General features: G+C 35.2%; 1 protein-coding gene across 2 annotated transcripts in view; it reads right to left on the bottom strand.

Moving 5' to 3' along the window:
- LOC149411309 (uncharacterized) overlaps positions 1-24,904 on the bottom strand; it is a 39,730-nt gene extending 14,826 nt beyond the window's left edge. For both annotated transcript variants that reach the window (XM_089647091.1, XM_089647094.1), the window contains exons 1-8: positions 24,594-24,904; positions 23,303-23,438; positions 21,348-21,735; positions 19,126-19,406; positions 17,352-17,524; positions 16,523-16,689; positions 13,310-13,467; positions 2,842-3,067 (exon numbers count right to left, since the gene is read on the bottom strand). In XM_089647091.1, the coding sequence (XP_089503217.1) occupies positions 2,842-3,067; positions 13,310-13,467; positions 16,523-16,689; positions 17,352-17,524; positions 19,126-19,406; positions 21,348-21,735; positions 23,303-23,438; positions 24,594-24,637 (1,573 nt within the window). In that variant the 5' untranslated portion in view covers positions 24,638-24,904. The remainder of the gene's footprint in view (positions 1-2,841; positions 3,068-13,309; positions 13,468-16,522; positions 16,690-17,351; positions 17,525-19,125; positions 19,407-21,347; positions 21,736-23,302; positions 23,439-24,593) is intronic.
- Between the last annotated feature and the right edge of the window lie 404 nt (positions 24,905-25,308).

Raw genomic sequence — 25,308 nt, 5'->3', positions numbered from 1 at the left:
ACAAATTAACCTGTTTACTAAAAACAACTAAAGAAAACTTTTACAAAAATGAAATTGATGTGGCTAAACAAAATGTAAAACATATATGGAAAACAATAAATGAAATAAATAGTAGAAAAAACAAAAAAACACAAATTAAAAAAATTAATATCGGAAAAAATTCTATTAATGCCTTAATGGAACCGACAAAATGTGCTAATGCCTTCAATAAATATTTCGCTAACGTCGGACAAAATTTAGCTACACGGATTGATGAAAATTATAAAATAGATAATTTCGAAAAGGACTGTCACAAACAAAATAATCTGTCAGTTTTCAAACCGGTAACAACAGATGACATAAAAAATATTATTAGTGAATTAAAAGGTGCATCTGCACCAGGGTTTGATGGAGTCACAGTAGAAATGTTGAAAAATTATAATGAATTATTAATTCCAATTACACACATTATAAATATTAGTTTAAATAGTGGAATATTCCCCTCCGTTTATAAAAAATCTATTGTAACACCCGTTTTTAAATCTGGCAGCCCTGAAGAAATATCAAATTATCGACCCATATCTGTTGTCTCAAACATTGCAAAAATTTTCGAAAAGATCGTAAAAAAGCAACTTTTATACTATATTGAAGATAATAAAATAATTAGTCCTAGCCAATTTGGATTTAGAGAGAAACTAGGCACTCATGATGCCATTGCAGAACTAACTTCAACTATATACCGTGCATTAGATAAAAAAAATAAATGCCTTGGCATTTTCATTGATTTACGTAAGGCTTTTGATAGTATCTCCCATACAAAACTAATTAATAAATTAAATGAAATCGGTATTATTGGTAAGGTAAGGTATTGGCTGCAAAGCTATCTAACTCAAAGAAACCAAAAAGTAAAATTTAATAACTCACTTAGCGTAGATGAAACTTTAGAATTTGGAATTCCCCAAGGGACTGTTATTGGACCAATTTTATTTATAATTTACGTTAACCATATGTTTAAATTATCACTTAATGGTAAACTTATATCCTTTGCTGACGACACTGCAATAATTATCGAAAAAAAGACATGGAACGAAATTACCAATGCAGCGAATCAGGATATGAAGGTTATAAAAAATTGGTTCGATGGCAATTTATTATCACTTAACACAGAAAAAACATATTGTATTCCTTTCACTCTACAAGAAGATGTGCCAAATAACCTAATTAACATAACAATTCATTCTAAAAATTGTGTAAATGACGGTACATGTAATACGGACTGCGCGAAACTAAATCATAAATCCAATATAAAATATCTTGGTATCTTAATAGATAAAAATGTTAAATGGAAAGACCATATTAATCTCACTGTTGAAAGAATAAGAAAACTTATCTATATTTTCTATAATATACGAAATATTTTAAATACGAAAACTATCAAAATTGTCTATTATGCATTAATTCAGTCCTTATTACAGTACGGGATTATTGGGTGGGGAGGGGCTTTTAAGGCTTCTTTACAGCCCATAATTACAATTCAAAGAATAATTATAAAAATCATCCTTAGAAAACCATATGACTCCCCTACTTTAGAGATATTTCAGGAATTTAATGTACCATCTATAACAGAATTGTATAAGAGAATCGCCTTATATCAAATTTATAAAGAATATTTTATTTATAAAATTCACCCCTCAGATAGCATAAGCAATAGATTCAAAACTAATGGCTTAATAGCCATTCCTATGCTTAGAACGACCACGGCTCAGCACCACTATTCGTATTTAGGTGTGAGATGGTACAATATATTATTGTCCAAAAATAAAATTAGTGTAACCGAAACTGTGAATTATGAACAATTCAAAAAGTTAATTAAGTCCCTCAAATTGGATAATGATATATTGTACCCCTAATTTTCTTACACTTACTCAATCTGTAAAAAATATATATTAATTTGATTGTCTTTAAAAAAAAAACTATTTTTCTAAATTTTTCTTGATATATTGTACCCTTAATTTCCTCACGCTTACTTATCTGTAAAAAGATGTATTATTTTAATTATCTTTAAAAAAACAATTTTCCAATTTGTGTACCTATGTTAATATTATGTTTGTATTTATTTCAAAAGTTTTTGATTATTGTTTAAAAAATCATTAGTACTAAATGTAAAGACTCCTCCCATAAACACGAGCTCCTGGAGCTCACTTATGGAGAAAGAGAATAATAACGAACAAATTATTTATAAGTCTGCATATTGTTATCATTTATAATGTTAAATAATAAAAAAAAAAAAAAAAAAAAAAAAAATATCTACATAAAATTTTAAACAATAACATCGACTCCACTGATCTTCTGTTCGTAATTATTATAAGCAATAATTGTCACCTGTAATATCAATACAAATTGAAAATATCTATACATATATAATATAATACTCCCGAGTAAAAATATTGATTGAAGTACTAGTACATATTGAATTATTTGGCGGGTTGGAAATATGCAGACGTGGCTCAGTGGTTCAGAGCGTCTGACCGGACATCAGAAGGCGCGGGTTCAATTCCCTTACTGGGGAGATATTTTCAATTTGTATTGATATTACAGGCAACTAATTTTTGCTTATAATAATTTAATAAATAAATATCCTTGAGACATACCCGCCATACAGCACTATTCAACACGCTTAATTACAAAACAGAAGCAGAGGAAAATCACCAATGCATTGAAGCGTGTCCGGAATGTCGATGTCCGCGGTTTTCTGTGCGGCGCAGAATAGAGAAGCCTGGTTTACCAAGGAATGAGTTGGAGTTGGGGTTGGTTTTTACCTCACTCAGCAGTGAGGTAAAAACTATATAAGAAGGTTATTACCTTTGTCACAATATCTGCACTGGAACCTCTTATCGGGTCTGTGCATCAGCATGTGATGCGTGAGATTCTTCCTCTTGCTGCACACCTTCTCGCAGAACTTGCAGACGAAGGAGGAGGCTTGCGGCACACCCTCAGTGGAGACTATCACTTCGGAATGGTGCCGCACATGCACGTGAACCTCCAAGTCATACTTGGTGGGGAAGCAGTACTTCTTGCAGCCACGGTTCTGGACAAACAAACGCCGTCTTAGATTTTCAAAGATTATAAATTGCGCAAATAGGGCACATTTTATTATTATTTAATCACCGCATAAGAGTTTCGACTGTCAACTGTAGCACAAAAGACTGGGTAGGGGGGGATAAGGAAAGAGGAGAAGGAGGAAGTTTGGGTAGTATTTGGCTGTGCAGATGACTTTTTCTCTAGTTGTTGCCTCAATGCTGAGGGTTCGTGACCCTCACGTCAATTTCAATGGTGAACTGGTCAATTTGACTGGTAACTCCACTACTCCTCGCAGTCCAGTATGGAGAGACACAGGCCTGACATTCTGGAAGCCTGTGATATTTGATCCTTCTTTCTCTGCTCCTCCTGCTATTTGACCAGTGATTGTTCTAGTTTTGAGTTCTCAGCTTGGCAAGCAATGTCTCCGAGATATCTTTGGATACATCGTAAGCAGACAATTGAGAGGCTATTGTGGATGCCTAGCTTTTCCAGAATGGATAAACACCCTGATTGGGGCAAGGACTCCAAAATGTATTATAGTCAATCAATCAACAATCTACCTACTAACTAACGTACACGCAAATCAATCGCTCCGAACAAAACAATTAAAATATAAAGTTTAAAACGCTTATAAAACAAAGTATAAGTTTTATCCGTGTTTACCACAGATGATTATAGTGTCACATCTAATTAACAAAGAAATATTCTTTAATTAAGTGATTAAAAAAGAACAAATATTGAAGTGAGGTGACAGATCAGCATCATTTTACATTGAATTTGTCATATCATCTCCCAGTTTAATTCGAAATTCAATCTGTTGATATATAATTAATTATCTAAGTGTTCATAATAAATTATTGGTCCCGTGATAGTGTTTAAAAATAATAATATTACAAAAGTGAACTGATAATATTGAAATTATTTAATTTACAGGTGCTCGGTTATATTATAAGCCGTTAAAACCACAATTCGCCGCAAGCCTTGGTTGGTTCAGTGGTCTAAAACGTCACCTGAATTTGGTGCAGACATTTGATGATCCTAGGATCGAATCTTACCAAATCCAGAATAATAAAATAAAAGCGATTTTATTTTTATTTTATAATTTATAAAGTTCAACCAATATACCTAATTCGGTTATCATCGTAGTGTCGTTATAAGGCGGGAAGTAAATATAGTATTCAAGATGCACTGCAGAGTATGTCCAGAAGCCGTCCTTTCAGACGATTCAATATTTGTGTGTGCGACGTGTAAAGGCACCTATCATTTAGCCTGTGGAGGCATAAATGAGAATACATACCGTCGATTTACTCAAGAAAGGCGAACCCAACAGAAGTGCAAGCAGTGCAAAAAGGATACTCGTTCAGCCGCCTTAAGTGCTACTATTTTAACGGAGACCGCCAGTGATACCGCAACTTTGGAACCATCAAAAAAAGTGACCAACAAAGCTTCAACGTCCACCTACCAACCATCAACTAATCTAGAAGAACTGCAAGAGTTAGTCATTTATAAAACGACTAATTTGGAAAAAAAACAAAATGATATTTTGGACCAAAATAATAAAATTCTAGAAAATATCCAATTCATAAGTGCGCAGTATGAGGACTTTCTTGCCAGATTTCGTAACATGGAGCAACGGAATGATGAGCTCACGAAGAAGAACGCCATTTTGGAAGCCAGAATTACGGTCCTGGAGAATGGTCTAGAATTTCAGGAGCGTGCCCTCAAAGCAAATAATGCCGAAATAAGAGGCATTCCTGAAATCAACGGGGAGAATTTACAAGACGTAATGTTCAACATCTGCCAGACTACAAAATCCTCGATTCAAACTAAAGATATCGATTCTATCTATCGGTCAGCTAAAAAAAATAATAAACAGAATCATCCGAGAGAAATAATTATCAAATTAAAGACGAATCTAGCTAGAGATCAACTGCTAGCGGATGTGAAAAATTACAATAAAAATCAACAAAATACCGAAGACAAACTTAACACATTGAACATTGGAATTGCCGGTCCTCGCTCGCCTATCTACGTTTCCGAACAACTGACCTTTCGATCAAAGCAGCTCTGGTTTAAGACACGCCAATATGCCAAGGAACGTATGTTTCGATTCGCGTGGGTTAAAGGAGGGAACATATACATATATTAGAAAAGAGGCGGGAACAAATGCTATTCTCATTTCCGATGAATCAAAATTGTCAGCACTGTGATAAAATTGTGCCAATTTCGCTCTCGAGGTATATTTCGTCTCGCTTGTTTACTATTATATTTAATCGTTGTTCCCGCTTCATCAAGTCTATTGCTTTCCACTACCTGCTAGGAACTTGTATTATCACCAGCTTCATATTAATTTTAGGTGTCAATAAAACTAAATTAGATATTGTATTAAAAATTATATTATGCGAAAGTTTATTTATTTATTGATTTATTTATTTATTTTTCATGTTCTCCGTAAAACGGTTATTCACCAATACATTATGGAGAAGATTACAAATTAGACAAAAAGTATAGCAAAACACATAAAAAGGTCAGTTTCACTACTTTGTGACATACGTCAAAAGATAATTGTTAAACTGCCTGTAGGTTACGTTAAAAATGTCGATGGTCAATGCAGACTCGTTGAGCAGTTCAGTCGCTCTGTTGACTGGGGCGTTCTGATAGGCAGAAGTCCTCGCTTTTGGAGCATAAAAAAGGGTATGGGACCTTCCACGAGTATACTTGTCTGGGACATATAAGTTAATCTCTTTCAAAATAGGTGGATTATGTATAGTTCCAGAGATTATCTTAAAAAAATTTTTTCCTAAAAATATTTTTCGGCGGGCTTCTAATGTATTAAGATCGAGCATTCCTGCTAAGAATAAGGATGGATACAGGAAAGGGTAGTACATATATTCCCTCATATATAGGTAACGCATGAATCTCTTTTGTACTTTTTCTATTTCGAGAATATGGTTTTGCTCAGAAGGGGCCCAAATAATGGAGCTATATTCCAAGATACTGCGAACAAGTGCTTCATACGTTCTTCGGATTGCGATTCCGTTGGTAAATGATCTTGAATTACGAAGAACAAATCCAAGCATTTTGTTGGCACGGGAGACAATATCAGATAATTATATATAGATATATATTATATGGGATTTGAAAGAGAGATTTGCTTCAAAAATTACGCCAAGGTCTCGAATCTCATTTTTACGTGTTAATTCATGTTTATTAATGTGGTAGGGGAACAGGAATGTATCTTTGGACCTTGTAAATGTAACGACACTGCATTTCTGAATACTGAAGGGTAAGTTGTTCAGTTCCGACCATTTGACAAGAGAATCAAGATCGTTCTGCAGAAGAATGGAATCGATGTAACTTTTGATTGCTTTGAAAAGTTTTATATCGTCAGCAAAAAGGAGATATTTTGAGTGGTTTATAGTGTTGCCAATGTCATTGATGAATAAGAGAAAGAGAAGGGGTCCTAGATTCGATCCCTGGGGAATCCCGGAGTTAGTTTTGTATTCGTGAGAGATATGGTGTCCGTAACTGACATACTGACGACGATTACGTAAGTAGCTAGCCACAAAAGCGAGGAAATTCTGAGAGAATCTGATGTCACTTAATTTTTTTAATAAAATATCATGGTCGACTTTATCAAATGCTTTCTCGAAGTCTGTATAAATCACATCAACAGGTACAAAATTTTCAAATGAATTATTAATATAGGTAATGAGATTCATAAGATTCGTTGAAGGTGACAGTGTGGGACGAAATCCGTGCTGATTTTCGGTGAGTGCGTGTTTTGTTTGGTTATATATCTGTGAATAAATTATGGTTTCTAAAAGTTTTGCGGGTGCTGACAACACAGCTACAGGTCTGTAATTATCTATTTCTGACTTTTTTCCTTTTTTATGTATAGGCGTTACTTTCGTTAGTTTCCACATTTCCGGAAAGATATTTTTGCGAAGTGATAGGTTAAAAATATGTTTTAGAGGTTGAACAAAATAACTTGCATATCTTTTGAGGATTATAGGTGGAATACAATCTGGGCCGACGGAGTATTTAGGTTTTAGCTTATGGAAAGCTGTAATAATATCGTCATCGTTAATTTCATGAATTTGTACAGGTAAAGAGTTAAATGACGATGAAGCTATAGAGGATATGTCGAGTTTGGGGATATTGTCGCTAAATACTGATTGAAAATAGTGTGCGAAACCTGCGGCGATCTCAGACGATCCATCATATTTATTGTCTTTGTAGTCCATGTGGTTAAGTTTGTCACAGCCGCGGCGTTTATCGTTAGTGTAAGACCAAAATCGAGTTGGGTCTGTTATTATACTGTTCTCGGCCTCACGTGTAAAGTCAGTGTAGGGCTGACCAATTAACCGTTTGATTGATTTTCGCAAAGTTTTAAAGTTAGCTAAGGCATGTTCGGATTTTGTTTTTTTCCAAAGATAGTGCATTTTAGTTTTTTCTCGTATGAGGTGAATGATTTCCCCATTAAACCATTTCGGATATTGTCTAACATCTTTGAGCATACGTGTAGATCTTTTCTTAAAACAAATGTTGAAAATATTATTGAGCTGTTCATAAAACATTTCGACAGCTAGATTTACGTCAAGGCAATCGTAATGATTCCAGTGATGTTGTTCTAAGGCATTCTTAAGTGTGTTATCTGAGCTTTCGTGGAAAATCCAACCCATGTTTATGTCTGGAGGCAATGTGTCTGTTTGTATATGTGATTGAGTTGTGTAATCGAATGTGAATGAAAGTGAAGGGTGATGAATATCCTCTCTGACTAATGGGGAGTCATGGCGGCAGATAACAGCATTTTTAGAATTTACATTACTTAATACTAGGTCTAACATGTGTGCATTTATGTTATAAACAGTGTTGAATTGTGTTAAATTATAAAAAGAACAAAAGTAATCGAAAACGTCAATTGGGTTTTTCCCTGAGGGAAAGTTAAAATCACCGAAAATAATAATATTTTTTGATTGTAACTTTACACTTTCACTTATAGTTTTGTCGTAAAATAATTGATACTGTTCAGATGTTGTATTTGGAGGAAAATATACAACACATATATAAATGATGACATTTCTATGCGATACTTTCACCCACAAGTCTTCACCTTGGGTTTCTATGCAGTCCATTCTTTCCGCGTGTGAGTGGCTGTCAGCTCGGAGGGCTAGGAGAGTCCCTCCTCCGCGACTGCCTCTATCCTTCCTGTAGACGTGGTATAGGTTTTCGAATAGCTCCGACGAAAAGGTGCTTGAAGTTAGCCAAGTTTCGGTAAGAGCAATCAGAAGTGGTTTCTGGCACATTACGTTTGTCATGAAGTCGATAATTTTATTATTCAGACTTCGAACGTTCTGGTATACTCCACTAATGTCTATCTTTTTCGGACGTCGTATCGACCGTCCTAGTTTGGGGTCGTGGTCTCCGAAATGACCATTCGTTGAAAGCCACATTTTCAGGCCAGATCATGGGGTCCAGGAAAAAGTGGAAGTAATTTTCCGGTATGCCTATTTTGAAGGCAGCATAACGTTCATGCCTCGTAACCAGTTTTTCGACAGTGTAAATGAAATCCGGCTTCTTCTTTTTTAAGAATGAAGATATATTTTCTTCTGTGGTATTCGGGTGAAACATGAATACATGCAGATGTAGGTTTTTGGGAATAGTGACCAAGCTGTCGTCGATAGACCCTGTCCCTTTACAGATTGGCCGAGATCGTCGTCTACCGTTGACGAGGGCATCGCTATACGATGTTATTGGCTGGGTTGGCAGCTTGGGCACAACAGGCTGTATTGTACTCTGTGGTTGTGGAGGAGAAGACGCCGCTGCAGCAGATGTGGAAGCGGAATGTAGATCTTCCTCCGGTTTTCCTTTTTTAGCAGTGGATCTTGTGGTCATTTTGCGGGTAGTGAGCGGCTGGACGCCGCTAACGGGAAGGTGAGTCTGGCCGGCTAGAGCGGCTAAGGTAATAGCAGGAGCGGGGGCGGGGCCGGGGGGGCCGGGCGGTGGAGGTGTCCCAGACGGCTGCTTAGTGATATCGCCGTACGCTGAGCGCACACACACATTTAAGTCTGGCGCCGGCGCTAGTACCTGGGGAGTACCTGCAGTTACGTTGTACGAGTACTTGCATGAAGGGCACACAATTTTAGCACTACCGTCACTTAAAATTGAACGAATCGTGGTCAGTTCGCTACCGAAACCCTCGATTTTGCCACTCAAAACATCGACCGTTTTAATCAGGGACTGAATGATATCACCAAACTCTTCCATTTTGTAAATAGACTAGAACGAACGATTAAAATGAATACTATCGAGAGCCGATGACAGAAGACGTGCGTCGCGTGTTGCGTGCGTATTGGCGTATTTTATCACAGCACCACGTTAATCTAAAATATAATAACTATGTTACGCAATACTACACTTATTTAAAATATACTAACTATGTTTCGTTTACCATATGATAATTATAATGATTCCGATATAAATTATAACACAAATGTTATTTATGATCTAAATAATCTAAACAAATACAATTGGGGCTCATATAGTCTAAAAATCATACATCAGAATATCAGAAGCATTTCAAAAATCGATGATTTTTTATTATTTCTTGATCAATTTAATTACTCATTCGATGTTATAATTTTGTCGGAATGTTGGATAAATAAAGAATACACCTCCAAAATTATACACAATTACTCTGAATATCACACTAACATAAGTTTAAATAAATCAAGTGGAATCGTTGTTTACATCAGAGACGGAATACAAGCACAAGTAGATGAAATTTTATTATCACAAGCAAACTGTCTGAAAATTGTTTTGAACCACAACTTATGTATCTTTGCAATCTACAGATCACCCGCTTTCCAAAACATCGACACTTTTTTGAGCTCACTTCAAGCAATCATCAATAGTTCAAAAAAAATAGAATGTCAAATCATCATAGGCGATCTTAATATTAATACTATTCTTGAATACCACCGTCAATATAACGATTATTTATACGTGCTTACTGAAAATGGATTCATTCAGACAATTAACAGCCCTACTCGAGAACAGGGCATGAGTAAATCTTGCCTAGACCATATCAATGTTAAAAATGTTAACCTAATCGACTCATTTGTTTTTCACACTACAATTTCAGACCACTACACCACAGCTCTCTGTCTTAAAAACAAACCTCCCACTGATGCTAAAATTAAATATGTCCCTCGAACAAATTACAATAACTTAGTCGAAGACTTGCGATCAGAAAACTGGCAAAACGTTCTAGACCAAATTGATACTGACTCAGCAATGAATGAATTTATCACAAAATTACATTCATATATATCTAAACACACTAGTCACATACACATAACAAATAATCAAGTAAAACTCACACCTTGGATCTCCCCTGGCCTTGTCAAATCTATTCACAGAAGGAATCAATTACACGAAAAGGCGAAAAGATGTCCTGAAAATATTTTAGTACAAGCTCATTATAAAAAGTATAGGAATTTATGTAAACATTTAATCAAATCGACCAAAGAAAATTATTATAAAAAATTTATTTACGAAAATAACTGTACGCCAAAACGTCTGTGGGAAGCTTTTCGTAATATATCTAAAACAAAAATTAATAAATCTTCCGAAATTAAATCGTTGTACATTAATAATATAAACTGTTCAGACCCAAAAATTATGGCAAATTTCGCCAATAATTATTTCACTTCAGTGGGAGTCACTCTTGCGAAAAAAATTCTTGATAAACTTAATACTACTGAAATTGATCTCGCTAAGTTTACTACCTCTAATTTCGGTCATAAAATAGACAATATACAAACAACGACAAACGAAGTCATGAAAATAATTGACGATCTTAAGTCATCAAATGCTTGTGGTCCTGATAAAGTCTCATCAAATCTGTTAAAACATATTAAATCCTCAATCGCAATACCGATCGCGTTCATTTCGAATCTAAGCTTTAAATCAGGAATATTCCCCAATCATTTAAAACATTCAGTAGTTATATTGCTTCACAAAAATGGTGACAAATCGCATGTACATAATTACCGGCCAGTTTCTTTGCTAAATTCGGTCTCGAAAATTATTGAAAAAATTGTAAAAAATCGCCTTAGCACATATCTGGAAGATAATAACATTCTTTCTAATAGACAATACGGCTTCCGACCAGGTTTAAGCACAGAAAACGCTATCGCTAACCTGACAAAAATCATCTCTAATAATATCGATGGAGGAATTAAATGCACTGCACTATTCCTGGATCTAGCCAAAGCGTTCGACACTATATCACATAAAATTCTGTTGAAAAAACTACAGTGCGTTGGAATACAGGGTCAACTATTAAAGTGGATGGTTAGTTATTTAGAAAACAGAAGCCAAAGAGTGAACATTAATGATACTCTAAGCGATTCAGCAAATATTAAATTTGGTGTATCTCAGGGAAGTACTCTAGGGCCAATTTTGTTTAATATATATATTAATGAGCTATGTAACAGTTCCCTTGCCGACCACATTATTACCTTTGCAGACGATACGGTCTTGTTATTTGAAGATAAAAACTGGAATGAAGTTCACAGTAAAGCAGAAGCTGGTATAAATAGTGTTAAACAATGGCTTGATGCTTGATCTACTCACACTCAACACGGAGAAAACAAAATTCATACGCTTCAGTGCAACTCAAGCGGGACAACCGAAAGAAACACAAAACATTATTATACACCACTGCAATAACCTAACTACTTGTAATTGTAACACCCTAGAATGCGTAGATAGTATAAAATATCTAGGAATTATGATAGATAAATTTCTGAGATGGGACCTACATATAGACTCAATTTCCACAAAAGTCAGAAAACTTACTCATCTTTTCCTGGGCATTAGAAATATTCTCTGCATAAAAGATCTTAAATGTTTATATTATGCTCTGTGTAACTCATTACTTGAATATGCATCTTTGGGATGGGCGGATGTACCAAAACAATACTGGATCCCTTAGCAAAAGCACAGAAATCACTGCTAAGGGTCATCCTAAAAAAACCATTTAGGTACCCCAGTGATGTATTATTCGAAGAGATACGAGTTCTTGATGTAAGGCAACTATACATAAAAAAAATTATATTACACACTCAAAAACAACGTCACCACTACCCTTCCATTGATCATTATCACGACACTAGACATTCAAGGAGGAATCCAGTTGTTCCACCTACTACTATGACATCCTTTGCCCAAAGACAATTCTATGTATTACCTTGGTCCAAAATTATTCAACCTCTTACCCGATTTATGGAAATCGGAAAGCATAAGCATTCTGCGTAAATTAGTTTATTATTGGCTTCTAGACTTAGGAAGAGTCGAAAGCGAACTTATGATGACCAACAGATAAACAAAAATGTTCTGTACTCACATTTATTCATTGTTATTGGCAGTTAAATAAAAAATTCCTACCATGCATCTGATTTATACAATGCGATTGATAATTTTTGTGATTGATAATGTTTATACAATATGTTTTCATGTACCTTGTTTATATTTTTCTTGATTATGTATATTATATTATATGTACCTTGATTATGTAAATTAATACACAGCACAGTAACAGCGATCAAATTAAGAAACCCACCTAATATTTTTCTTATATTGTAACTATAAATTGAATTAATCCAATATGTTATCATGTACCCAGATACAGTGTTCCTTAATTGCATATTATTAGATGTACCTTGATAAAATTTATCAGGTGTTTTCTTAAAAAAAAAACTAATATGCGGGTGTACAAATATGTCTGAAAAAGTTTTTTTTTGATTACTTTGATAAATATATATGTATATAGACTATATTACTAGCGTAACTATTAATGTAAAGTATGGAAAAATAATTCATAACAGCAGCGTGTACAAATGTTAACTAAACCAGGCAATTTGGCTGTCCTAAAACGGGAAAATTTCCTAGTTGGACAGCCAAAGCTTCCTTAATATGTATGTAATTATTTGTATCTAATAAATAAATAAATAAATAAAATAAATAAATATAGTTAAATATTTAAAGTTATGTAAATTATGTCATGTGTATTGGAATAGGATTATATAAATCTGTAATACACATTATTTGAGAAAAAATATAATCCAACTAGCTCTAGACAGCTGGAAGCAGTTGGGGTTCATATACGGTAATCAAATAAAAATAAAAATGTTTGTAACTCATATTATCCAAGATGTAATTTTAATTTTTCTCCACTCACCTCGCACACGTAGGGAGTCCTTTTTTTATGACTTTTAATATGTTTAGCCAACAATATCTTATCTGTAAAAGTCCGTCTACATTGCGGACAAGAATGCTTATTGGCTCTATATGTCCCTCCCCGTTTTTTGGCAGACCCAACGATTGATGAAATTTCTTCTGAAAATAAAAATTGACGCATCAAAAACACTCAATACATAAGCATATAAAAATATCCATATGTAATATCTGTGGAATGTTTTCATAACACTACTTTTATTATGAATTGGGAAGGCGGAATAATAGACTTTAATTACAACAATTTACTATCCCGAGAAACAGGTGATGAAGAAGAAGAAATGTTATCTAATTCCTGACATTATTTGGAGTAAAAAACGTTGGACATGTGAAAGATTTTTTTTTGTTTGTTTGTTTAGTAAAAAAATAAACAACAAAAAATGGCACGGGAAACCAAAATTTCATTTGCATTTTTTATTCCAAATATGTCAGGAATCACTGGTTAAAATAAATCAGGTATGTCTCATAAAACCCTTCGGCCGGGAAAGTCTACCCGTTCGGTTGATTGATGCTTAACACCGGGAAGGGTAGTTCTACCTTTTGCGCCGGCCTCATTTCAATGGCAGAAAAGACGGAATTATTCAATGTTTTTATATGAATATATATATTTTTTTTTTTAATTCCTTTATTTTTCCCAATTTTTACATTAATTACATACAATATTATATAAATCAATACGAATAATGGGAACCCACTAAGGCGCAGCCTGTGCGTGGGTAATATATTTAAGTTATTATTTTATTGTACCTAGAAATAAACAAATTGTGGGCATATAAAATAAAAACCAGATTACATTTTGTCTAAGTGGTTTGTATAAAAAGTGTTTATAATAGTGTATAGTGAAGTTATAAGTGTTTAGTGTAATATATGGTGAATAATTTATGAGAAACATAAATTGATACAAATTAAATAAAAAAAGTTTCAACTGCTGTATCGAAAAGCCATAATTTTAATTCTTTTAAATATTGAGGAAGTTTAGTAATCACTTGAATATTTTTCGGTAAAAGATTGAAAGTACGAGGTCCAATGAAACTGCAGTGTGTTTGCATTTGTTTTGTGTTCGTTTGGGGGGTATAAAATACATTATTATTTCTAATGTTGGTACTGTTTTTATTTATTTCGAATTTATTTTTGTTTTTGAAGATGTATTTTATAGTTTGCAAAATAAATAGTTTACGGAGACAGAATAGTTTAGATTCTTTGTATAACTCATCTGTTGAAAATGTTCTTTTCCGACTATACATAACTTTGATGATATAATTTTGAATTATTTGTAAAGGTTTGATATGTGTATGAAGCGCACCGCCCCATCCTATTATTCCGTATATAAGTGAAGATTGCACCAAAGAAAAATAAATAATTTTCAGTTTTTCAACATTGAGCACTTCTTTTAGTCTGTAAAATGTGTATGCAATATTATATACCAATCTCTTTGTAATGGTCCCAACTATATGTACATAATTATCGAATCGTAATGCAAGTCTTCTTTTTATATTTATCTTCGTGCCTTTTGTTTACATCGGTATTTCAACAAAAGGATAGTATATTATTTGTTATTGTAATAATTTAGTTCCTGGAATGAGGTTTTTTATCACTGTGAAACCCGATTGAAATCTCTATCTCTGTTCCGCCCCACTCAACTCCTATGTGCAAGCGAGCGAGAGATGTCGGGCATATTTAAAGAAAGCAGGTATGGGCAAATACCGATAGGGGGACCGTAATAAAAATATTACAAGGTTAAGTTGCATTTAAAATAATATTCGATTTTCGTTTAGTACTTTTATAGCTTGGGTATGCTGAGTTACTACGTAGAAATTTTTATTAAAATACAGTCAAACTTGGTTATAACGAGGTAATAATTATTAGGTGATAATGTAGGTACTCGTAACTAGGTACCTTCATAAACATATTAAGTAATTGGTTTTTAAAACAAAATTGACGATGAGTTGTAATACAAAAGAAGATGTTAAAAGGGAACAAATTTGCGAAGCTCAAATTTTGCAGATTGTATGACAGTATTACATTGTGCCCGATGGATAGCAAATGGTTCATATAGCCGACAATCTTACACAGGTAGTGCCATAAAAAATACGAATTCGTCCCTAACGGGGAAGGAAATTCCCGCCTCTTTGTTTGTTACTACTTACTTCGAGAATAATTCTTGAATAATTTCCAATTACTTTTCAGACCCAGAGACCCATCCACGTATTCAGAAATTGTGTTAACAAAATTATTTGCTCAGTATATCAGGGAATCGACTTTGTTATAACAGTCAACAATTATATGAAGATAAGCCTGAACTAAAATATGGTTTTGTAATTGCTCATTATAGCCGTGAATTCGCTATTGCCGTAATCGTTATAACCAAGTTCGACTGTATTTTAATTATTTTCAAAGATATAGCGATTTAAAACAAATTAAAGAAATTCAAGCGGGATCTTTATTTTCGTCCGGAGACAGCGTAGCGCCAGCGCAAAAACTACCCGCCAGAAACTTGTTAATACCCTGTATAAGCCCATTCGACTCTTTGACAGCAAACAGATCAATAAAATTGGATATCTGTTCAATGCTTGAAAATGTTTCATCAATTACACCACAAATAAAAAAAAATTGAGCTTACAGCAGGGGCATGTATACACTCACAACACATTTGTATCCATTTATCCATAGATAATAGAAACAAGGGAGATGGACCACAAACCATTATTAGTATGACACATGCACAAAAGTGTCGCCAATATCGTTCTCCTATGCTACTGCTGTTTGCATACTGGTGCTCCGCCTGTGTCTCTACCTACATCCCAAATGCCATAGAATAAAGTAACTAGAAATTCCTTTCATATAAATTTGAATGGAAACAAATGTGCTACTGACTTGGAACCTTCTGGTTCTGTTTCTCTTATACTTACCTGAAATTGTATATCGACATCCCATTTGAATTTCATACTCATGGTGAAACACAGTTTTGTATGGAAACATAGGCCTAAATTGGGATAATATTTGAATCACGAAACACGCCCACAAGGCACTTCTTGTGTTCTTTGTTCTATGCCACTTTGATAGTCCGTACGGTTTCGTCGTGACACAGCGACAATCGGTACGCAAATATGCCATATCTCCCTCTATGTATAAAGATGTTTAGAAAACCAGGTCTTACTTTTTTGTTGCTCACTTTGAATACTAATGAAAGTGTTTGCATTAGTAGTATCATGGCTGACCATGTGGATTTGCAGGAGTCTTTCGGCTTTACATTTTGTAGTGCAATATCCACAGTCAAATCTTCTTATATCAGAATGATTGGAGCGGAGATGTTCTATCAACATGCTGGAAAAACATAATTATTGGCGTTAAACTACAATGCTCTTTCACTAATCCGCCACCCCAAAAACTGGGAAAATGTCCGATTATTGAAAGCGGCGGATTATAGGGATTATAGTGCAAAACATACAAAATTTGCAAAAAATTAAAAGAGTTATTAATCAACACTGTGCATTTTAGCAACATAAATAAATGAAACACCGCTATTGATCTTTTGCAAAATATCCATTTTTTAGTTTATTATTAAGGTGTCTTTCAAGTTGACGCTGGCAAGAAGAATTCATTTCGTAAAATCATTCAAACAAAAACCGCTACTTTATATTTAAAAAAATCGGCCCGTACGAATGAACATCCCGCCACAACTTCATAGTAAAAAAATCCACCAAGGGAAGCCCGGCCCAGCGCGGATTGCAGAACGCACAAGGAAGCTAAAAAACTTATGTTTTATTTTATGCAAAATAAAGTCTGTTTCGAACAGTGCGCCGCAATAGCTTTGTTGGACGCTTAACGGAACCGAACATTACCAATATGAATGCACGCAGTAACAATTAACCTACTTTAAATCTAGGATTCTGGATATTACCAGTACGCTTCGTTGACCGTGCTTTATCATAATTATGTGAAAAAAAGACAGTAAAAACAGAATTGACTTTACTTTTAAACATTACCTTGTCTGTAAAAACTGTTTATTGCAGAATCGGCAATGCTTGGTGAATAAATGTGGATTAGCGTGCGTTAGGTTATGCTCCTCCAAGGCGGGCAAGTCCAGGAAATGCTTGTCGCACATAAAGCACCCAAACACAGGCAGATGTAATGCACATGGTCCGCTCTCATCAACCAACTGAAATCAGATTATTAAATTCATATTAAGACATTCATATTGAGAGTTAAAAATGTTCCTGATCTTTACTTCAATGGTCATCAAGTGATGAAAGTTGAAGAACCGATAGATAATATAAGCAAGGGAGATGGGCCATGAACCATTATTAGCATGAAACCGCGAGCAGAAAAGTGTCGCCAACATCATTCACCCATAATACTGAAAATTGAATCTAGGCACGGTGGTGCCCCGTCTTTGTTTCTACTTACACGTCAAATGCATAATTTTATTGCTGGCTGCTTTGATAGTGCAGTTTGTTCGTAACTCGGTTGACAGACGGCACGCTTCTATGCCATACGTCCTCTTGTTTCAATTATCTGTGGGTTTTTCAACTTCCATCAAAGTAAAGATCAGGAACATTTTTAATTCTCGACTTTTGATCGATCCCCATTAACCTTCCCCTTGCTAATAGGGGTTGTCAAAAATTTCAAAAATTCAATAGAGACCTTATAAAACTTATAAATACATAATCTACAGCAAAAATATTCAAAAAATTAAACTGACGTAATAGATTAACCCATCGGCATAGCCGCCGCCAAGATTGGGAGGCTGCATTACTGTCGCATCCGCATATTGCCTTATTGATTAAAACTTTTCCCACATACTTGGGTAAAGAAAATAAAATCATAATCTATATAAAAGCACAAAAGTGTTTCATTTGGGGTAATATGGGGTGCAACACTGTACAGTAAGAATCCTTCTTAAGTATGCACAAATGATGTCACAAATAAAAATTAGTACACCGATGGATTAAAATGGTTTTTTTTTTTTTTAATTTGGTATCATTCTTTGCCATAAATAACATTTCTTGCACGCTTGAACCATCTTTACAGATGAAACCATACACCAAGCAGTGAGTGCTGCATGCCTTCTCACTCGTTGATGAATAAATAGGTTTTTTTACAAAATTAATTATATTATGATAAATTATTTTACGAAAACACATTAAAGGCCTTACTAATAAACGTGTTTTAAATTTTACACAACTGATGAACAACCATTAACGTATTTTGAATGGTTGTTTATTAATTGTGTCAAATTTTGAACACGTTTATTAGGGGGTAAATGTGTAAGCCGTGAAGAGTAATTTGCTATAAAACTTATGAATAAATGGAAAAATGGCATTAAAGTGATAAAATGCATAGGGTAATTGAGTCACCACTCATGTTTACACATGTTTAGTTTTCGTCTTGGCATGCTGAAGGTTAAACATTAATTCTCATCCTGTTTATTTTTTTAACATTGGTTAAATTTAAAAATATTACCGTTATGCTTGACATGTGATCACAATTTGATTAACTGCCTAGAATTGCCATTTAACGGAGACAATTCAAATGTCAAAAATTAAAAATGGCACAGATCGTTGAATTGATGGTCGTCAAGCATGAGTTTGAAAAGTAACCAAAACTGATTAAAATTACTAAAGAATTACGGCAATTGCGAAATCTTCGTGGATCATATTTGCGACCCCACATATAGGGCATGCTTTCAAAATATTATGCATGATACGCCAGTGTCTATCAGGTCAAAAAAACTCTATTATTATTTTTAATATTACTTACATAATCATGTCCATTTTGTTCTGCGAGTGATTCTTTTGGAACTAGTGGCAATTCATTTAAAAGTATCGGTGCCTCTTTTGATTCTATGGGGACTATTTTCAGGACAGGAGATGAAGGCATTGCTTTTTTAGCTCTTTCAATCTTTATTATTTTACTCAGCGGAACCTTTTCTTCATCGCTTGAAAGGTCTTCTTGTTTCTGATAGACTATTTCATCATATTTCACGATGGTCACTTCTTCTATAGGGAGGATATACTCATTATCGTCTGACGAACAATTTTCTGAAAGCAATGGTAAAAAAGAAAATATTAATCAGTTTAATAAATTAATAGTAGCGAAGTGGCCCATATTTCAATATGTAAAACACAAACAAATAAAATAGCACATGTACTTGAAATTTGATCTATCTTTGCCAATAAACAAAATAATTTTCAGTTTTATTGGGTATTTGGCGTCAAATCCAAATTTAGGTTTTGTATGAAAATGGCCGCGCAACCATTACCCTTATGATGGCCGATATTGAATTCGACAGTAAAAGAGTTTGTTTGACGTGTGCCACGGAGATTGAAATAATTATTGCTTAGCAATGTATTTTACGTAGGTGTGTTAGTACTTTAGCCCTTTGCAACTGGCAAAAAACTTCCAAATTGGGGTGGGCCACACTGGTAAAGCTCTTAGTTATGATCCCACAGGACTGGACGACTTACTGCTTGAAACACATGCCGCATGTTCCATCGGCACCAGTTCCATTCCTAATTGGGGTGGGCCACACTGGTAAAGCTCTTAGTTATGATCCCACAGGACTGGACGACTTACTGCTTGAAACACATGCCGCATGTTCCATCGGCACCAGTTCCATTCCTAATTGGGGTGGGCCACACTGGTAAAGCTCTTAGTTATGATCCCACAGGACTGGACGACTTACTGCTTGAAACACATGCCGCATGTTCCATCGGCACCAGTTCCATTCCTAATTGGGGTGGGCCACACTGGTAAAGCTCTTAGTTATGATCCCACAGGACTGGACGACTTACTGCTTGAAACACATGCCGCATGTTCCATCGGCACCAGTTCCATTCCTAATTGGGGTGGGCCACACTGGTAAAGCTCTTAGTTATGATCCCACAGGACTGGACGACTTACTGCTTGAAACACATGCCGCATGTTCCATCGGCACCAGTTCCATTCCTAATTGGGGTGGGCCACACTGGTAAAGCTCTTAGTTATGATCCCACAGGACTGGACGACTTACTGCTTGAAACACATGCCGCATGTTCCATCGGCACCAGTTCCATTACAAAAATTTATTTTCTGTCAGGATTTTTTCAAAAACAAACTCCCGCTTGGATGAAGCCGGTTGTAAGGGGTAATTGGTAAATACTCTCAGTATAGCCCTGGAGAAAGACCACCATTCTGTATCGAATCATTGCTTTGGTGACATAATCTGATAAGCTAGGTACTTCCCCACCTTTCTCTTCAGTATCAGCCTTAACTACATACCCCAATTAGGGTTGCCATAGTCCAACTGGCTCCAGATGGTTGGGCGCGGTTGAAACCAGAAAGCATGTTTGACAGAAGCAGTAATAGCCCCCAAACAGTAAAAACATCATGAAATTTGCACTGTTTAGAATTTCAAAGCAATTTATTACTTTCAGTTTCTACCTCATTTTCGTCAAGAAGTACAATGAAGCATTGAAATACCAATTTATATTAATTGGGCAGCTACCCCTGAGTTTGCAGTCCCAAAATAATTGAAAAAACCCTTGACCTTCTGCAGAAACGGGTGGTCTGTTATATGATATATTCCCTTATCTTAACAAACGGATTGCAATCTTTAGAGCTTAGGCAAAAGGTGGGAATGCTATTCTGGTTCTACCGGTATTTCAATGAAAAATGCTCCGACGAACTGGCATCATTGATTACTTTGGCACCGGCGCATAGTCGGGAACACGCCAAACGCGCGCCCAACATATGTACATTCGACATTTTGTCACATGAGAACCGGTTGTTTCTACAACTCATTCTTGAGTTTAACAGCTGTGCTTCCTCCCACCCACAATATGTCTCTCTTCAAGAACAAATTTAACTCCTTCCTTTTCTCAAAAAGACCCTCCATACAGCATCACTAAAGGTGCCATAATCCCTGAGTGAATTTATTTTCCTCAGGGCCTCGTGCGTGGAGTTAATGTAAAAAGAAAAAATTACAAACAAAATAACCATACCAATTTTGATATCATCTAATAACAATGGATTAGGTTTTCGGTCCAAGGTGGCAGTCACAGGATCAGCATATTTAATGACTTTTCTTGTAGCTGAAAGCACCTTTTTATTTTTCTCTTCATTAATCCTGATCAACTTTCCATATTTCCCTCTAGTTTCGAGTTTAGTTTTTGATGACAAACTATTTGGACCTTTATTAGAAGGCCTGCCTCTTGTTTTCTCCACTTTCTCTGGTATTAAGAGGTTGTCAATTGGAGAGGGAATGTATGGTAAAGAATATTTCAACAGTCTATAGGCTTCCTGACTCTTTTTGAAGAAACCAAAGAAGCAAGGCAACAATTCTGCACAATCTGAACACACTCTCTGGGGGAGGCCATCATCTTTATCCGTCTGCAAATAAATAAATTAAACATACTTAAATGTAATGGTCTTTTATATTCAAGATTTTACTGTAACATTGGGATGGCGGAATGATCGTCAATACACATTAATTAACAATATATCTTGGATGACAGGAGATAACAAAGAGATACTGGTATAAATATACAACCTTGTATACTCTTATATACCTATACGCTTGTCTCTCTTTCTTCGCGTCTTTCTCATACAAGATGTCAGTTGCACATTCACTTGTATTATGGGGGACATTTTACAAGGGTAAGTTAGATTACCAGCGTGTAATCGATTGTATTATGTTTCTAGAATAATCTGATGTTAACCTAATGAGTACTGAATTATTTAGGACTCAAATATCATCTCATCTTCTTCCCTTTGTCCTATTTGGGTGGGAAACAATCGCTTCAACAAGATGCCTCCAGGCATCCTGCTGTATGGTAGTGAGGCATGGAACTGGCAGAGGAAGCATGAAAGTAGACAGAATGCTGTAGAAATAAGATCACTGAGGCGTATGTGTGGTAAAACCATATATGATTGCGTGAGAAATGTGAAGATTTTCAAATAATGCAAGGCTGAAGTAAGCATAATAAGTATTAAGAAAGGGACGCTTAGATGGTTTGGGTGTGTAGAGCAAATGAACGAAGACAGGAGTGTAAGAAAAATATATGGCCGTTGGCCAAACGGCACTTGGCGGTAGTAAAAAACCTCAAGGGCTATCTGTTAATTGTTAGGTTATTGTCGGCTCCATGGCAAGTCGGCGCCCAGATCGGACTGCTCCAATTGCGCCTGCACAAGACCGATTTGATGGCACGATCATGTGAATCAAATACTTGAGTGGGGCCTTGTCAAGAGTCAGAACATATATATATATTTTTTAAAGCGGAGACGGTTTACACATAGTTCCCGTGAGCACTTAGGCCATAGGCCCATTGTGCTATCTCCCATTTTACCTCATTCCTTTAACAACAACCCAGTCCCTTTAATAAACTTCACCAGGGTTGTCATTGGATATGTGGCCATGTCTTCTGGTTCTACTGTATGTCTCCGCAGGTATCTGAGCCTAGTTCCCACCAGGGCAGGACATTGACACCATAGGTGAATTGGAGTCTCTTCATCCTTTTCACATTTCTTGCATCTATTGGTGTTTTCTACTCCCAATATCTGCATGTGTCTCCTCAGATGGCAGTGTCCCGTTAGTAGTCCTACCAGTTCCCTCAGTAAGTTTCTGTCCATATCGAGTAGTTTCTTGGTTCATCTAGGGTCTGGTCCTTTTATGAGTATGTACTTTGGATTGTCTCATTCCAGGTGCCCTCTCCCATTCTTTGAGGTGCTGGGATTTGACCCACCTATCAATATGTTATTTTGTGTGGCAAACTGCTACTCCTACGGCCGGCTCGGATCCTACAAGTGGTGCTTTCACCCTTTCCTTGCTAGTTCGTCAGCCAGCTCGTTACCCTCAATACCTTTACGTCCTAGAGTTAGAATAACAGAAGGGTATGTATGGATGTGAAGTGCCTCTGAAACAGCGTGATGGTAGTTAGTGTGATTTGATATTAGTTACCTCAAAGCCGGTGCAAGAAGAAACCATTTCACTGTATCTGTACCCGCTGATGTGAATTTCAAACAAGTCTTTTGGGTTCTTCTCTCCCAGGCATGTTCGACATAGCTTCAACAATTCACTCTTACTCTTGGATTCTCTGCAAAAAAAATCGCAACAAAAAATATAATAAAAGTTTTGCAGGATTTCAAATGTCTGTATATTACATAGATGTACTTAAATAGATATAACACTAAGCGCCTAAAGTGGCTCCATTGGGTCTTGCAGCAAGACTCACTGCTTTAGTCTACTGCAGACTGCCGACAGTTCGTCATACATGAAATCTTTGATTCACCCTATAAAACTATTTCCATTCGGGGGGAATGGAAAATAATGCATTTAAAATGACAATTACGTGAAATCAAAATTTTCTTTTGTATGGGAAAAATATATTTTCAATATAAACTTGCCTAAAAACCAATTTCATATTTAATATGAACTAAGAATACTGACATATCAAAAAGTCAATATGGCAGTCGTAATACAAAAACTATTGCGCAATTGTCATTTTAAGTGCAGTATTTTCCATTCCCGTTGCATTCAAATAGATGTATTTTATAGTAGCTAAGTTGAACCAAAGCGTTTTTTCAAAAAATTATTCATATTAAGGGTAAATATTTCCTTAACCGCCATACTTTTATTAGGCACAGATTAGGGAAATTGCACTTCGTTTCAACTTGATTACTACAAGAAACAACGATTTACATCGGGATAGTTGGTAAAAGATGCATTATAATTCCATGTTTATTTAAAGTTCAAAATTTACCCTATAAAATGATACTTTCGGATTTTTTTTGTATGAAGTGACAATTTCCAAAGTTTCGTTTCAATTTAAACATGCATAAATTACTCAAGTAACCCAAACTAAGAACCTAATAACCTATTTTGTGAATGTAAATTGATGTTTCTTATGGTGGTGTTGAAACAAAGTGCAATTCCATAATCTCTGCCAAAAATGGGTGTTTAGGGAAATAATTACCTTTTCATTTTACGCAATTGTCATTAAATGCAGCATTTTCCATTCCCCAAATGCAAACTGATGTATTTTATAGTAATTAAGTTGAACTAATGTGTTTAAAAAAAATATATATATTTGTATTAAGCATGGCCAGAGATCCTAACAGTTTACCAAATTAATAATATTGAAGTAAAAGATACACCCACCAATATTTCAGATTCATTTCTTAAAATCATTTTATATTATTGTCCACACATTAAAGTTTATTGATGAGCTATAAAACTATTTATTACTTACATTTTTGATTTGGCAATTTTCTTAAAAGCATTGAAATCCGTCATTTCTGAAGATAGTTATTAATTTAATATTTTTGAGAATACAAACGCTAACACAAACTGTATCACCATGAATTACCACCAAATGAATAACCACTTAACTTTTCTCATTTTATGCCAAAGAAGGCCCAAAAAATGTAAAACATTTCAAAATCGTGTCGCTAAATATTTTCAATGAAACACATTTTGGTTAAATAATATTGAAACACAAACACGATAAAATTCGACCAAACAATAACACTGCACACAAAATTATTGACATATTCATAGATATAGCATATACCGCTATAGAAATTTGACAGTTGTCAACCATAGACATTATACGATAACTGAAATGGGTTATCAATGTTGTCATTGCGGTTCCAGTCAGTTCCAGTTACCGGAGACAGATCGGGAACCGATTATTTATCCAGTTACTAAAAAACCTTGTATCAGTTAGAATAGGAGTGGGTAACCTTTTCACCGTCGGGGGCCATTTGTATGTTTGTACCCGCGAGCCACACCAATGTTTTTCTGGCGGATGATTCTCGATATACATTATCCGCAACTGAATATAAATGTCAATCTACAACTGCGCACAGTCTACATCTAAGATTTAATAACTAAACTTCTGTGTTTTTCTAAAATGCGTCAGAAGATTAATCCACAAATGGAATTGTATCGTTATATTCTGAATA

Source organism: Hesperophylax consimilis, chromosome 26 (assembly GCF_061612785.1).
Source record: "Hesperophylax consimilis isolate HC1 chromosome 26, BYU_Hcon_1.0, whole genome shotgun sequence".
Taxonomy (NCBI): Eukaryota; Metazoa; Arthropoda; class Insecta; order Trichoptera; family Limnephilidae; genus Hesperophylax; species Hesperophylax consimilis.
This window is presented reverse-complemented; position numbering and strand designations above follow the sequence as displayed.